The sequence below is a fragment of the Hetaerina americana genome, unplaced genomic scaffold (assembly GCF_022747635.1).
Source record: "Hetaerina americana unplaced genomic scaffold, ioHetAmer1.1.p SCAF_12, whole genome shotgun sequence".
Lineage (NCBI taxonomy): Eukaryota > Metazoa > Arthropoda > Insecta > Odonata > Calopterygidae > Hetaerina > Hetaerina americana.
This window is the reverse complement of record NW_027286292.1, coordinates 16,860,039-16,874,811: the sequence shown is the minus strand read 5'-3', so window position 1 is coordinate 16,874,811 and position 14,773 is coordinate 16,860,039. Positions and strand designations below refer to the sequence as shown.

At 36.5% G+C, this 14,773-nt stretch overlaps 1 protein-coding gene across 1 annotated transcript in view; it reads left to right on the top strand.

Annotated features, from left to right (window-relative positions):
• Positions 1-14,773, top strand: part of LOC139685819 (pickpocket protein 28-like) — an 81,368-nt gene that overhangs the window by 36,626 nt on the left and 29,969 nt on the right. The window contains exon 6 of the mRNA XM_071582937.1: positions 9,902-10,172. Coding sequence (XP_071439038.1) covers positions 9,902-10,172 — 271 coding nt within the window. The remainder of the gene's footprint in view (positions 1-9,901; positions 10,173-14,773) is intronic.

Genomic DNA, 14,773 nt, shown 5'->3' with positions numbered 1-14,773 from the left:
GACATTACTTCCAGGAATCGGTGAGAAGTAGTTGACAAGTTGGTTGGAACGATATAGTTCCAGAGAATCAATCTGGTGATTCCAAGCTCCATTTCAGAAAGGCGTTTCAAGGTAGCAAAATATGTATGCCACAAATGTTCGTGAGCGTCAAAATTGTTTTAATAGTACCAGGAAACCAAAAAAAAAATCATACATATACATAAATTGGAAACAATTACTTCCCATTGCACAAGGAGTATTGCTGAGTACGCTAGAGCATTATTTACATCATAATCCATTAACCCCTTGGTGTCACACCTTCCATCAACCTCCCTTAACAAGCATCTGTTAAGCTGGGACACGTAACCCTCAAAGAAACGCTAACTAGGATTAAGCAAATATGAAGGATATTTGTTTTACGTTATGAGGACGATTGCAATTATAATAACTCACCATATTTTTGGGTCCCACAACCTTAGACGTTGTCTTGGTCGAGAAAGAAAAGTGAAATCACTGTCGTAATAACCGAAATACATAAAATTCATTGTTCACTCTAGCAACCGGTATATTTAGATTTAAATCGGAGTCAATAATGAATGTGTAGGAGAAATACAGAAAGATTTGACACATTTAAAGAAATTAAATCTTAACCAATCTAGCGAAATTGGATAACATTTGAATACTAATATTGTCGTAAAAGAAGACAGGGATAACATTTACCATGGTCTCCTTGTTGGCGGGAGTAAGGATTAAATTTGCGAAGATGACGCCATCGAGAAAATTTTAAATAAAATATATCATGCATGATAACTAAATGAGTTTCCATACCTTTAACACCTGCATGACAGCAACTTCTCCCAAATAGAAAGTTTGGGACTTATTTATGCACAATTTTTTATGGCCTGTATTATAAGCTTTCATTATTCTACTCCACTTCGAATTAAGTTTGGCCCATGACTATGAGATATTTTTGAAACTTGGTGAGTGCGTTCATCTTCTCCAAAATAAAATATCAAGGCCTTAGCAAAAAAAAAGTAGCTGCGGAATTTCGGTCATATAATATGACACATTTCACCAAGATTCTTCCTTACCATATTCCAAAGTGTAATCAATATTAAAGTTGTCCGATGAAATATTTCAAGAAGGGACTACTTGGAAGCTCAGACTTTACCATTAGTATAAATATTTTAAAATAGCTTTGCATAAATTATCATAATTTAATGGCGATATGATTACATCCGTAAGGTGCAAATTTTATTTGGCTCGTTTTTGTTTGTATTTTTTTTCAAGAAAACTGTCAGGTTAAGGTTTTTCATGTAAGGAAGAAATCACTTCTTGATGTGTTTCGGCAACGTGGTAATGTGATATAGTGATATGGAAATGCAAACAGGGGCAAAGTATTTCACAATTTATCGCAATTAAAAAATTATGTCAATGGATATCAATTTATCGACTTAATTATTTCATTTAAATAATTCAAATATAATTCTCTTTCGACTATAAAAGAAAAAATATCAAGCCAGTAATGATCTCTGCTTTGATATATTCCCCCAAGTAACTCCTTAATAGTTCAATCAATAAGAATACGTAACTACTCCTTTTTAAAGTATATTGAATTTAACCTTATAGGAATGTCTTCCTTTTATCGGGCATGAAAATCCTTATGGGTAATTCGGTTAGGAATAGCGTAGAGATTTATGCGTTTTATCGATACAAAAATTTAATAATAATATTCACTTAATTGTGCATATAGTCGCATGTTCAGATGCGATCTGGAGAAACGTGACTATTGCGGCTTTTCCGGGGTTGATGTAGGCAAGACTTGGTTCTCTAAACACCTAAAAAATATTTTTTAGAAATGCGCAACAAAAATTTTCCGTAATATGTTTACATTTTACAATATTTTAATCCAAATTAAGGCATTTTTGACCATTGGATCTGGAGGGCATTTTTACCGGTTTATACAGACCTCCCACAGGTCTTCTCGTGAGTTTCACATCGCTCTACATGCAATCTGTTCTCCTCAGTAAGTTTACGGGTGGTATGGAGCAAAGCATGAGTGACGAAGCGAGGGGTCCTAATTTTGCCAATTTTTTACTCCCTATTTTTCTTTCTCTGAGGAATTTTCCAGATTGAAAAGCAATCTCAATCGATGTTTTCGCAGTCGAGGGCGATTCTTCGTGTATTTTACAAGTGACCCTCTCTGCAACCGAACATTTTGCAAATCCATATAGAATCCTCATTTGGCGAATTTCCTTTACCTTTCTGAATCTGAAGAAAAACTACAAAAGTTTTTCTTCAGATTTCGCCTGCAATCATTAAATAGATGAAAATTTTATCCTTGATGGGCCGCGTAGTCAGTACGTTAGGTGTTCAATACCAAAGATATTATAAATAAAGGCTATAACATTAACTTGAAAAAATAATTTAAGGAAAGATGTAGATACATTTCATATTTATATTCATTATGGAGAAGAAATTTTTGTCAGTATTTATTTTCCGTATTCCACTGAACAAATGTAAAATTATTTTCCTTACAACAGTACTACGTGCATCACAATAGGTATATACCCAATCTAAGACTTAAAAATATTTTCATTATATTTTTCGAAGTGTAAATTCATTGAAATTCCACACAATATTCGTTTTTACCCGTGTTTCAACAGTGACAAAGTGTCATTGTAAATAGCGACTAATATCCCGCTGAGCGTATTAACTTTCGAGCTCTCCATCAACTTCAGTTTTTCTATATGCGAAGAGGAATACTACAGCCCTTTTGCCTTGCGTATACATGCATCATCCCATTTAAGGCTGCGATTCCTTCACCATCCGCGTGAGTTTGCTGGCCTACCTTGAAGATCACGACTGCTTGCCGGCAAATAAAGGACAAAAGAGCCCAATATCTGTGAATCAGAAAATAAAGCTATCAGTGGACGTATCGGGTAACGCATTGGCTATCAAACTGGGTCACGGTAATGTAGTAAAATACGGTTTCATAAATCCTCAGAGAAACAAAACGGGAAGTAGAAAAGTAAGTAATTAAACTCTTTCGCCGAATAGCCTTAGTATCGGTTCTTTTGTCACCAATTTGAAATTATAAAATAGCAATGGTATGAACCCAAAACATTGTCATCGAAAAATCTCCTTCGAACTACTTCCTAGTTTCAATCATTTTGAGAAAACTTCCTATTCATCCTCAATCAATAACTAAAATCATTTGTTCTTAAACCACCAGCCCAACGCGTGGGGGATCGTAGGAAGCAAAGGAGGGTTAAGAAGATACCACTATTACGGTTATGCTAAAGCTACCGTCAAGTGCGATTATTACACCGCCACGGAGAGTCAAGTGCTATGCGACTTATCTGAGGTACTTTGTAGGCTTCAAAACTAGGAACACGATGAATATGCCATCTTAATATGACCACTTCCACCATTAGTACAAGATTCCTAAGGGGGGCTGTTTATATGTATTTCCAAAAAGGAATTCAATGCGAGGAGAAACTAAAATATTCCTAGGAGCTGCGTCAGAGGATAGAATCAGTATACACATCCGCTCCGTAGTATCAAAGCACACAAGGCACCTGGTCCGGAAGAAATACCTGCTAGAATATTAAAGAAATCAGCTGAAGACATTGCCCCGTTTGTACATATTGTTTTTCTAAAATCGATAGAAGAAGGCTCAGTGCCTCGCGACTGGAAGCTATCCCATATAACTCCCATCTATTAAGGCGGTGATAGGGATAAACTAACCAATTACCGACCCATCTCCTTAACATGGATCTCTTGTAAAATATTGGAACACATTATTGTCACTAACATTATGAGATTTCTTGATAGTAGGAAAATACTAATCCACAACCAGCACGGATTTAGGAAAAGCAGATCTTGCGAAACACAACTTGGTCTCTTCATTCACAATATACTTAGATCGGAAGAAAAGAATACACATTTCAATACAGTATTCCTAGATTTCAAAAAAGCCTTCGACAAAGTCCCACACAACAAACTGTTACATAAACTTAAATACTATGGAATCAATGAGAAAATAATTAATTGGATCAGAAACTTCTTGTCAAATCGCAAACAAATAGTAGTCATAGATAGGTTGTGCTCAACGGATAGAGATGTAACTTCGGGCGTCCCCCAGGGAAGTGTAATAGGGCCTCTTCTACTCTTAATATACATTAATGACTTAAGCGCACACGTTGGTAGCAATCTGAGTTTATTTGCTGACGACACGGTGGTATACAGAAGCGGTGCCAACTAGATCGCGAGCTACTCTCTAGAGACTTAGACAATATCTCGGAATGGTGCAATAAATGGGGATTAACAATTAATATATATATATATATACATATATAAATATATATATATATATATATATATATATATTAAAATATAACACTTAATATATAAATGCGCAGTTTTGAAATTTTGGAACAAAGGAAGCGGCGAACAGGATATAAACTACGAAATAGAGGGTTCATTACTGACTACGGCCAATCAAGTTAAATATTTAAGGGTTGTTCTAACACCACGCCTTTCGTTGGGAGCACATATCAGGACAATATGCGGACAGCTTGAAAGAAACCTGGCTTCATAAAACGGGTGGTGGGGAAATGTAATGAAAACGTTAAAGAGAGGTGTTATTTTGCTCTAGTTAGACCTCATTTGGAATATGCCGCAAGTATTTGGGATTCTTGGGAGAAAATTTGGCAAAAATAAATAGATGAAGTCCAGAGAAAATCCGCTAGATTCGTTAAAAATTGTTATGATATGAAAACAGGTGTGACAGGTCTCTTAGGGGATTTAGGCTGGGAACCACTTGAAGTGCGGAGAGAACAAGCGAGGCTTAGACTTTTAGAAAGGTTTAGATCAAACGATTTTAACTATGACACTGAAGGAATTCTAATGGCTCCACACTACTTAGGTGGATCAGACCACAAAGATAAAATAAGGGAGATAGATTCCAGTAGAGATAGATACAAATACTCATTCTTTCCCCGAACAATCAGAAATCATAATAGTAAGAAACCGAATTCACTTTCGAAATATTAAAAACATTGAATTAACAAGTCGGAACAAAATTAAACATTGCAAAGATGTTAGGTATGCTTTCAGATGCATGTGTTATGTTAGTATGTTAGTTGGTAGTTTGAGTGTTTTCATGTGTGTGGGGTGTAAGTGTTCTTGCATGAATGTATGCCATGTTTTTTGTGGATGTATGAATTTGTGATTTTTGCATTCCGTTTTTTTTCTTTTCTAAATTACGGGTGGTGTCCTAACACCCCCCCCCCGGCTTGCGGGGTATTAAGTAGACGTAGATGTACACTATACAGAAGTTCTAAGATGTGGTGTATACTTAATACCGAAGACCCTTTCACCGGATTCAGACGAACTGTGTCTAAATTAGAATAGCCTGAAAGTTCTACCCCACATCTACATCTGCATAATACCCCGCTAGCTGCCGCAAGGGCGTATGGCGGGGGTGTTAGGTCACCAACCGTGAAAAAGAACAATACCACATGCAAAACAACAACACGGAAAATTACACCCACAGCTGCGCACACACTCATGCAAAAATCCCTTCATCCAACACTCATGCAAACACACATACCATAAGCCAACAAACAACTGCACCCCAGGATGCAGCACGAAAGCCATCCATCAACACGCAAGCCAGAACACAACAAGCAAGAATGCGAAAATCCACCACCACATGAACATGCAACACAAAACACTCTACCCCCGAGGAGACTGTAAAAGGTAGGGAATGCGACCCAACGTTGCAGGCAGCAGGAATTTCCCCCGCAGAGAGGGACGAGTGATTGAAAGGGAGACTTAAAAACAGATGAACAGAACACTAATGAGGTCATTCGGAAAGAATGGGTTATTATAACAAAACACATAAGGTTAGTGGAAGAGCATGCATTTAAGTAGAACTAATTATTTTTTAGACGCTGAAGGTGGCAAGTGGAATTTTTGCAATCTATAACCCTGCAGTTGCTATCCAGTATTGTCCGTGGGAAGAAGGAGTCCTTGAGTCGACTAGTTCTGGCATCTATTTCCCGAATTTTATATGCATGATCCAAGCGACCAATGTATGTAGGAGTACGAATAATTTGCGAGACCTCGGTGCTGAAACATGCGGATCTGAATTTATTTAATAATTTCAATCTTGTATTGAATCGTCTCTCTGCCAATGATTCCCACCCAAATCCATGAGCATTTCGGTGACGCTTTGCGTTTTATCGTAGGAATTTTTTACAAAACGGGCTGCCCGGCGTTGAACCTTCTCAATTTCCCGAATGAGACCTTTTTCACTCGGATCCCACACGCTGCATGCGTATTCTAAATGAGGCCTTACAAGAGCGTGGTAACAACGTTCCTTGACCTTCGAGTCACTTTTGCCGACAATGCGTCTAATGAATCCCAATTTTTTATATGCTTGACCGCAGACTTTACGTATGTGAGTCCCCCAAGTTAAGTCTTTTGTGAATGTGACACCTAGGTATTTTACCGTATCAACTACTTCCAGCTAATTTGTAAGCAAATCCCATTGATCTTTTAAAGAAATTTACCATCGAACATTTATTATAATTTAGTGTCAATCCCCAGTTAGAACACTATTTAGTAATGCAATCTAAATCCTGCGCTAGAATAAAACGATCCTCATCCCCAAATATCTCCCGATAGATCACCGTGTCATCCACAAACATCCTAATTTTACTTTTCACTTCGCGGTTCAAATCGTTAACAACAATCAAGAAAAGCAACGGCCCGATTACACTTCCCTGAGGTACCCCCGACGTGACTCCAACGCTGTCGGAACTAGGGCCATCAAGGACTACCCTCTGTTCCCACTCTGAAAGAAAATCTTCAACCCATTTTATTGCGCCCTTGTTTATACCCGCGACCTTTCATTTATGAATGAGTTTACCATGGGGAACCTTATCAAATGCCTTTTGAAAATCTAAAAAGATCGCATCCATTTGCCTACCTCTCTCACCTGATAAAAGTAAGTCATGTGTAAATAATTGGGTTTCGCATGAGCGGGTTTTCCTGAATCCGTGTTGATTGTCACTTAAAAAGTTAATGTTATCAAGGTTTCTCATTATTGAACTGACTATTATGTGCTCTAAGATTTTGCAACAGATAGAAGTGAGAGATATAGGTCTGTAATTACTGGGGTCCTCCCTGTCACCACTTTTAAAAATAGGCGTTATTTGCGCGGTTTTTCAATTCTTAGGGACTTAGGTACTCTGTGAGGGATTTGTAAATATAAATTAAAGGTACGGGGCAATATTAGGAGCTAAATGTTTTATCACCCTAGCTGGTATTCGGGACCCGGAGATTTTTTGGGTTTAATCTCATTAAGCAATTTGAGAATTCCTTGTTGGTCCGCTGTTATCTTTTCCATGGGTTGAGTATGTATTGTTTCTTGGAGATATGCGGTGGCAACATCGTTCGTGAAAACGCTTTGGAAGAATGAATTTAGGATGTTAGCTTTACCCTCACTGTCTTTATGAATTATATTGTTACAATCCCTTAAGCAAGCCACGGTTTGTTTACTCCCATTTACTTTCCTATCATATGACCAGAAACCACCACCCTAGGGGGGGTGAAGTTAGTGGCTCGAAAGTTGGTTAGAAGCAAGCTATCAAATTCATATGCTCTAAGAAGCTATTGATTTTAAAGTCGCAGGAAAGTGTAGGATATTAACACAAATTTAAATTAATATCCTTAAAAAAAAGTTTTGAACCGGAATCAAAATGTGCATTTTAAAGGTTTACGCTTATTAGTGGATATATGTTATGAAGCTACCAGGCATGATAAATATATATTCCAATTTTTATAAGTCAGTTCTTTCATTTAAATTGCTTTTCAGTCCTAACTCGGGTGGCATCTTATTTCTCAAATGTCAAAGGATTGAGATGAAATACCTTGCTGATATCACTAGCACTGCATTTCCATGCGTAGTATTTAATATTTATATAAAAAGAAAGCTCTACATGGAGCTTGAAATGAGGAGGACAAATTTGCTTCCAGAATGGAATGCGGACAATGCTGCCATGATGCAAAACGTTATTGTAGGTAGCGAGTCAATGCCTTCGAGCAAATTTTCAGCCAATAGATTTTAATGACTTTCTAAATAAATTGATTTGAATTAAAATTTAAATGAAATTAGTTTAATAAATACACTATTATTAGAATGCAACGTTGCACTCAATATGTATAGACATTTTACTACCGATATTAACACAATAACAATGATTAAAATTGAATTCAGGATTGAAAAGTCTGCTATTGAAGTAAATTACAATACATTGACTAATATTCTGCAAATGAAGCATCAAAAGTCTCTGCAAAAATTGTGGCATACAGCTGAAAAATCTTTTTGTTTACATTTTACCCATTGATTTTAGCTAGCCGGATTACATTGCTATAAATCCTGTAAGGTTACCTACTATTATTGCATGAATGCTACTCTCACGTGTTTTTAAAATGTGTTTATTTCTCATGAATAAGTAGGCAAAATATAAGTTTAAAATTCATGTGTGTTATTTCCTTTCACAGATAATTAATGGCGTTTTCTTTAATTATGAGAGAAGAGTCAATTGAATACCGAATAATGTTGAAATGTATTTTTCTTTCACTTTAGCCACGACTTACATTTTTTGTATCTCTGAGCTTTCACTTAAGTCCCCTTCAAACTTTGGACGTTTAGCTCCGAGTTAAAATCTGTAGGAGGCTATTCTTTTGTTTAAATTTCTAAGAATATTATTCATGATTATGGACAGATAATTCTTTTTTCATATCTTCTCTGTTTTTTTATCAATCTTTCATTTATCCTCTCAAAAGACAATTCCTACGTAGCACACTAGTCTTTCATACTTGTCCATTACTTTTGTATAAGATAAACATTCTTTCATGATACGCGCATTCTGCGCGCTCTCTTCTTCTATTCATATCCCCAACAATCTGCATGCAATACGTACCCACCGCATTTAATCGATTTTTATGCTAATCTTGGAACAAAAATGTTACACTCCTATCCAATTATGTGGAGAGGAGTACACTTACGCAAACTACCGCTGCCATAGGCAAACATTAAATTTTTTATGTACCAATGAAAGTGCGAGCTATTCTGCCGAATCACATTATCTATTCTGCCGAATTCACACGCCGTTAAATCATTAGTCAATGATTGACTAAAGTGAGAATTTCACAGAAAAAAATTATTCACCCAGACCGAGATTCAAACTACAATGCCTCGGTTTCCGGCAGGGTGCTTAGGCTATTTCGCTGAAGAGGCTCCCAATCACACCTTCGACTTCCGTTTAAGGTGAGTATTTTTCCGCTCCGAAATTTTCACATCTGAGTTTATCACAGTGGAAGATTCCGCTAAGTTACTGTTCCGCAGTCCCCTTTCGTCCCAATGTCATACAAAAGGCATGCTGCCGCAATAAACAACATCATCCAGTTGTTACTTGTTGCAAGAAATTGCCGGGTACCTAAAACTCTGTGGAAAATAATTAACATTGCTTACTTTCTGTCATAAATCAGGTCCAGGTTTTATCAACCCAAAAACATGAAATTTAAATACTTTCCAACCTGGCGGCTTTCCCACTGCATATGACACCATTTAGGTCCTCATATATAATAAATGTGAAACTCCAATAGCCGTAAACAGTTAACCTTTCTAAAACAAAGTAAAATTGAAATTAATTGGCTAGCGCCACAAGTCAAGAAGGGGTAAAAGGTAAAAAAGCTTTTTTACCTTTTACCCCTTCTTGACTTGTGGCGCTAGCCAATTAATTTCAATTTTACTTTGTTTTAGAAAGGTTAACTGTTTACGGCTATTGGAGTTTCACATTTATTATATATTACTAGCCGTAAGAGCTCATTTCTATCAATATAGGTCCTCATACACAGCCCGTCGGAGGTACCGGCCGTCCGTGAGCTGGGGATGAGTGTGTCTCTCGGCTCGGAGACCTTAGTGGCCGTGAGACCGGTGGTGGTCCGCTCCACTCCGGGCATTCAGGCTTTGCCTTCCAACCGTCGTCGGTGCTTCCTCCAATGGGAGCGAAGGTTGGCCTATTTCCGGCTGTACAGCTTGTCTGCCTGCAGGACCGAGTGCCTCGCGAATTTCACCCTCAAGGCCTGCAGTTGTAAGGAGTACTTCATGCCAGGTGGGTCCTTTTAAACCAGATCTAAGCGACTTATAATGTCACATGCTGGTGGCATGAATGGTGAAACTTATTGACATACGTGCCGCGGATGAATTCTTAGTAATGCAGCGAATGAATAGGTTATATTGTTTTAAAAACTTCTCATTCAATTATTTTTCTACTTCTACAGATAAGAGAGACATTATGGCAAGAGAAAACCCCGACCACTCTGGTATGAAAGTTGACATTATATAGATTAGAAGGGGTGCGAGGTGTGATGAAATAGCGTTACATGGTAATGCTTAGAACTAAAATGGTCTCTCTATTGTAATATGCATAGAATAAGAAAGCTTCTATGAATAAAAGTCCCACTATATCCTCCCTTCACTAAATATTAAGGATCTATAAATAACTGTATTACCCACTCATGAGGTTACTAGTAGATGCTGCTGTGAGCGCTTGAGAGTTGTTTTATCCATTAGTAAAGTATAATGCCGGGAATCAAATGCTACTGAATAATCGCAGGTGGATCACAGGGAAACTCGGCCTTGGCTCCAGTGTCAATTGAAGTGGCCTGGGCAGTCACAAACTATCGCTCCATCCGATGAAATATGAACTGCACCTAACATGGTTCATATAAACAACCCATAAAAATGGCTAAAGTTTCAGTAAATAGGGCAACAATCATTGAATGAGTGGTTAAAAGTACATTTTTTGTTTTAAATACCCCAACTGATATAATCATATGGAAGAGAGAAATTATGGCGAGCAAACCTTTACCTTGTTATGCACCGACAGCAAGACATGCACGAACCTAAACTGTCGTCTTTAATACTTAGAATGAGTGCACGATTCCCTCCATTTTAACGAGTCCAGTCAAGAGAATGGAATTTGGCCTATTGGTTCGGCCTATTAAAACTGGCGATTAAAGGATTTATTGAGGGATTCCAGAAAGTCTGAAATCAATAACCATTTATTTAAATAATCCCTAGGAATAACCAATCAAATTCAAGCTTTTAAAGGGTTTTCAAAAATACAATGGCAATAAAACTATATTAGGAGCTCTGTACCACTCCCGTGAATTTTAATGTCAAGCCCATATGTACCAATAATGTTAATTCCCACTAAATGTACGGTTTAAGCCACATTAAATTATCCATCTCAATATTAACGTAACATCTGCGATAAAGTCTATGAACCAGTCTGATTAATTAAGCCGCGCGCCCTAAATATCAGGGGTGTTTTTAGGTGATTCCAATTTCGGAGCACTTATTCAGCATAAAGTAGCATAGGACTAGAGGTAAGCAGGAAGTACAGGTCAAATGCAGAAATTATAAGAACCAGCTTCAATCACGTCCGCAATGGATGATTTTTTTCTCAAAAAGCTCTCTTTTCAACTTAAATCGCTATACGTAAGCTCACTTAACTTATCGCCACTTTGCTTATTTGGAAATCCATCGTTTCCTCACTACAACATATTCATAGACAGCTCTGGGTTCCAACTATGGATCCGCATTTATTATTCAAAACTCGTTTAGGCCAATTGAAGGGTAAAGATTACATGAATTAAATATTCTGGAGTGAGAACCTCTGAAGGCTGCTATTCAGCATTGATTTAAACGTATCTCAAAGGTTTATATCGTTTGATTCGACCTAACACGTCAAAGATATAACCCATATTTCTAAATGAGTTTGCAAATGAGACATTAGTGTGAGATTTGAGAAGCAATGATTGTCCATGAAAGATATCAGGCTATTTGATTTTTCCTGGCACGATTCCGACCATAACACAGAAAGAAGGAAACACTAATGTTTCATTATATTCCCCTAATTGATTTCTTCGTCACTTTTTGTAAAAAGAAGGTAAAATGATGCTCCAACACCCCCTACCACAGGCTTAGACGGTGGTCTGAATGCATGAAGTATTCAATTCTAGATGTAGATTCGTATGCATGGCATTAAACTATTTAGCAACTTACGTCGGCTGCAGATCTGAGCCCCGCCTCGGGAATTGTTTTTCTACATTCTGGGAGTGGCGTGTTCTTTTGAACTCTTTTCAATTGTGTGATTTCACAAACAACAAACAACTCCTCGTTGACTTCACAAGGAAGTGCTTACATCGCTGAATAATTTAAACAGGTAGCAGAGTCCATCGATGCATCAGACACTAAGAGAATTATATATGAATCGTCAAAAATTATTTTAATATTTAAATATGAAATCAGTGTGATACTTTGAAATTCATATATGAATCATCAAAAGAAATTGATCCAAAAATATTGACATAAATCTATAGATTTTTTATTTTGGAATCAATATTTAGAAAAGACTGTGAAATACACAACCATGTGCAACCGCTTTCACTGATTTCATCAAAATTCACAGACATGAATTAGAGTAACGCTCATAAAGAAAAAAAAGTATAATTGCTTCATATGAAAGCAGTAATACCAATATTTCCTTTTAAAATTATAAATAATGTTTCAATAACGCCAGTCACAGTGATACTTGATCTTCTTAGATCAAGTATGTCATTTATTATGATCAGCAAAAACGCACAAGAATATTTAAGTATATGTTGATTTTCAAGCTTGGGTTATGTGAAATGTAATTCAAGAATGTTAATTTGAAATTTTACGTGTGTTTGGCCAGTAGATAGAAATTAAAATTTGACAAAAAGGGATGGTTAAGGGGAACTAACCTTACGAAAGACTCATTCAATATTAAACTTGCGTTTCCTGAATGGCGAAAAGGCAATAATTGCCCTCTGTAGTGACATTAAGGATCAAAATTATGCTTGTTTTCTTTTGCTTCCATTGTGTTTCACGACCTTATTCATTAGTCAGGTGTACGTAAAGCCCACAGATGCCATGGCGGAAAATTGGCATTTGAATCATTTGCAAGCAACAGGATCAACTGACGCAAGAGATGAAATTCCTGCTAAATTAAGAAACTGAAGCTAATAGCATCATCCATTTTTATCACCTTGGTCAAATTTTAATCGGATGACAGCTAAATAATTTACCAGTAAATATTTTACACTATAACTGTCCAACTGGAGAAGAAAAATAATGTCCCGACATACGCCAAAACAGCAACAACAGTTTAGATTTCGGGTCTACAGTATTGGATGCATCAAATTTCAGCTCAAATCGAAGATTTATTTACAATCAAAAATAAAGTGAACTTGGGTTTAGATTAATTTAATAAAAACTAAGCATCCAAATTAGTGTATATAAGATATGATGAATAAGGCCGAAACCAAAGCCATAGCGGATTTCAATGTTGACAGAGTCGCAGTAGCTCTCTAGCATAACTTGGTATCCTCATCACTGAGAACCTCTTTTGAAAATAACTTTCGGGTTTATTCCTGCGATGATTACATTATTATTCCCATAGGATATTTACATGAACGAATTTTGTGGAAACAATGTCTTTCCATTCTTTTAATAGTTTTAGTTCCCTGTAAAGTGACGTCAATACGTTCAAGGAACATCGATCCACTATGGATCGATGTTCATGTTCTACCAATACTTTCTTTCATTGATCAATGACTGATTTGACTGTGGAGTTCATACCACCGACGAAAATCAGTGTTAACTTGAAATTATCTGACAGAAAAACTAATTATTCGCTCGATAAATAAATCCTCAACTAATAATAATTTCTCAAATAAATTAATCGTCAATCAGCAGAAGATTAATGGAACCGGGGATTAATATTCCAAATCCCAATTTGCCGCAATGTTTAAATGGCTATTTAAAGTGACCTGATGAAACTATAGCAAGTTTAATAATTCCTTTAAATGAATTTCTCCATTAATTTTACACTTGACTTTCAAACGAACTTATTTCTTTTATTTATTCCTTCCAATTCCTTAAAACTTTTAATTCGTAGACTTACAAGCCAAAATGAAATACCTATTTTTTACGATTGATACCTATTCAACATAGTTTATCTGGGTAGAATAAGTACCCAATTACAAAATGAAAGAGAAGATATAGATATGTGAGCGTAAATGGAAGGAATTTGGGAATGGAATTCGAGATTCTGCGAGAAAAGAGATCTCTGAAAGAACAATTCGTTTATTGATTGGAATAAGTTTGATTATATCTGCGAACGCATAATGATTGCTTGGTCATGAGGAAATTTGTATTCCCATCTATTAGTTCGCCTATTATTCCCGTGATACGCAGGTTCTTAAAGAGGGAATCAATCACGTTTAGAATGAGAGGAAAATTACCATTCATCCTCATTAATGGCAAATGTCACGTGAATAAAGTAAAAACTGAGACGACTTCATTTAATAATATTATGTTTTCAAGTAAATTTTAACAAACTATCATGCATTTCTTATTTGCTGGCCAAAAAAATAAGGAATTTCCTTTGATCGGAGCGAAACACGTGGAATTTCGTAAATATTCGTTTTCCTGCATTTCCATTCCACCATATTTTAGTCAATATGAAATATCAATGTATATCCAGTGACCAGAACTTTCCTCCAAAATATGGCACTCAAATATCTATTCTACATCTACATTTAGATCAGAATCGAAAAGAATTGGAACATATTCCTTTTGTCGAGCTGGAATATTTCACAACCTTTCCATTTGTACCTTTGT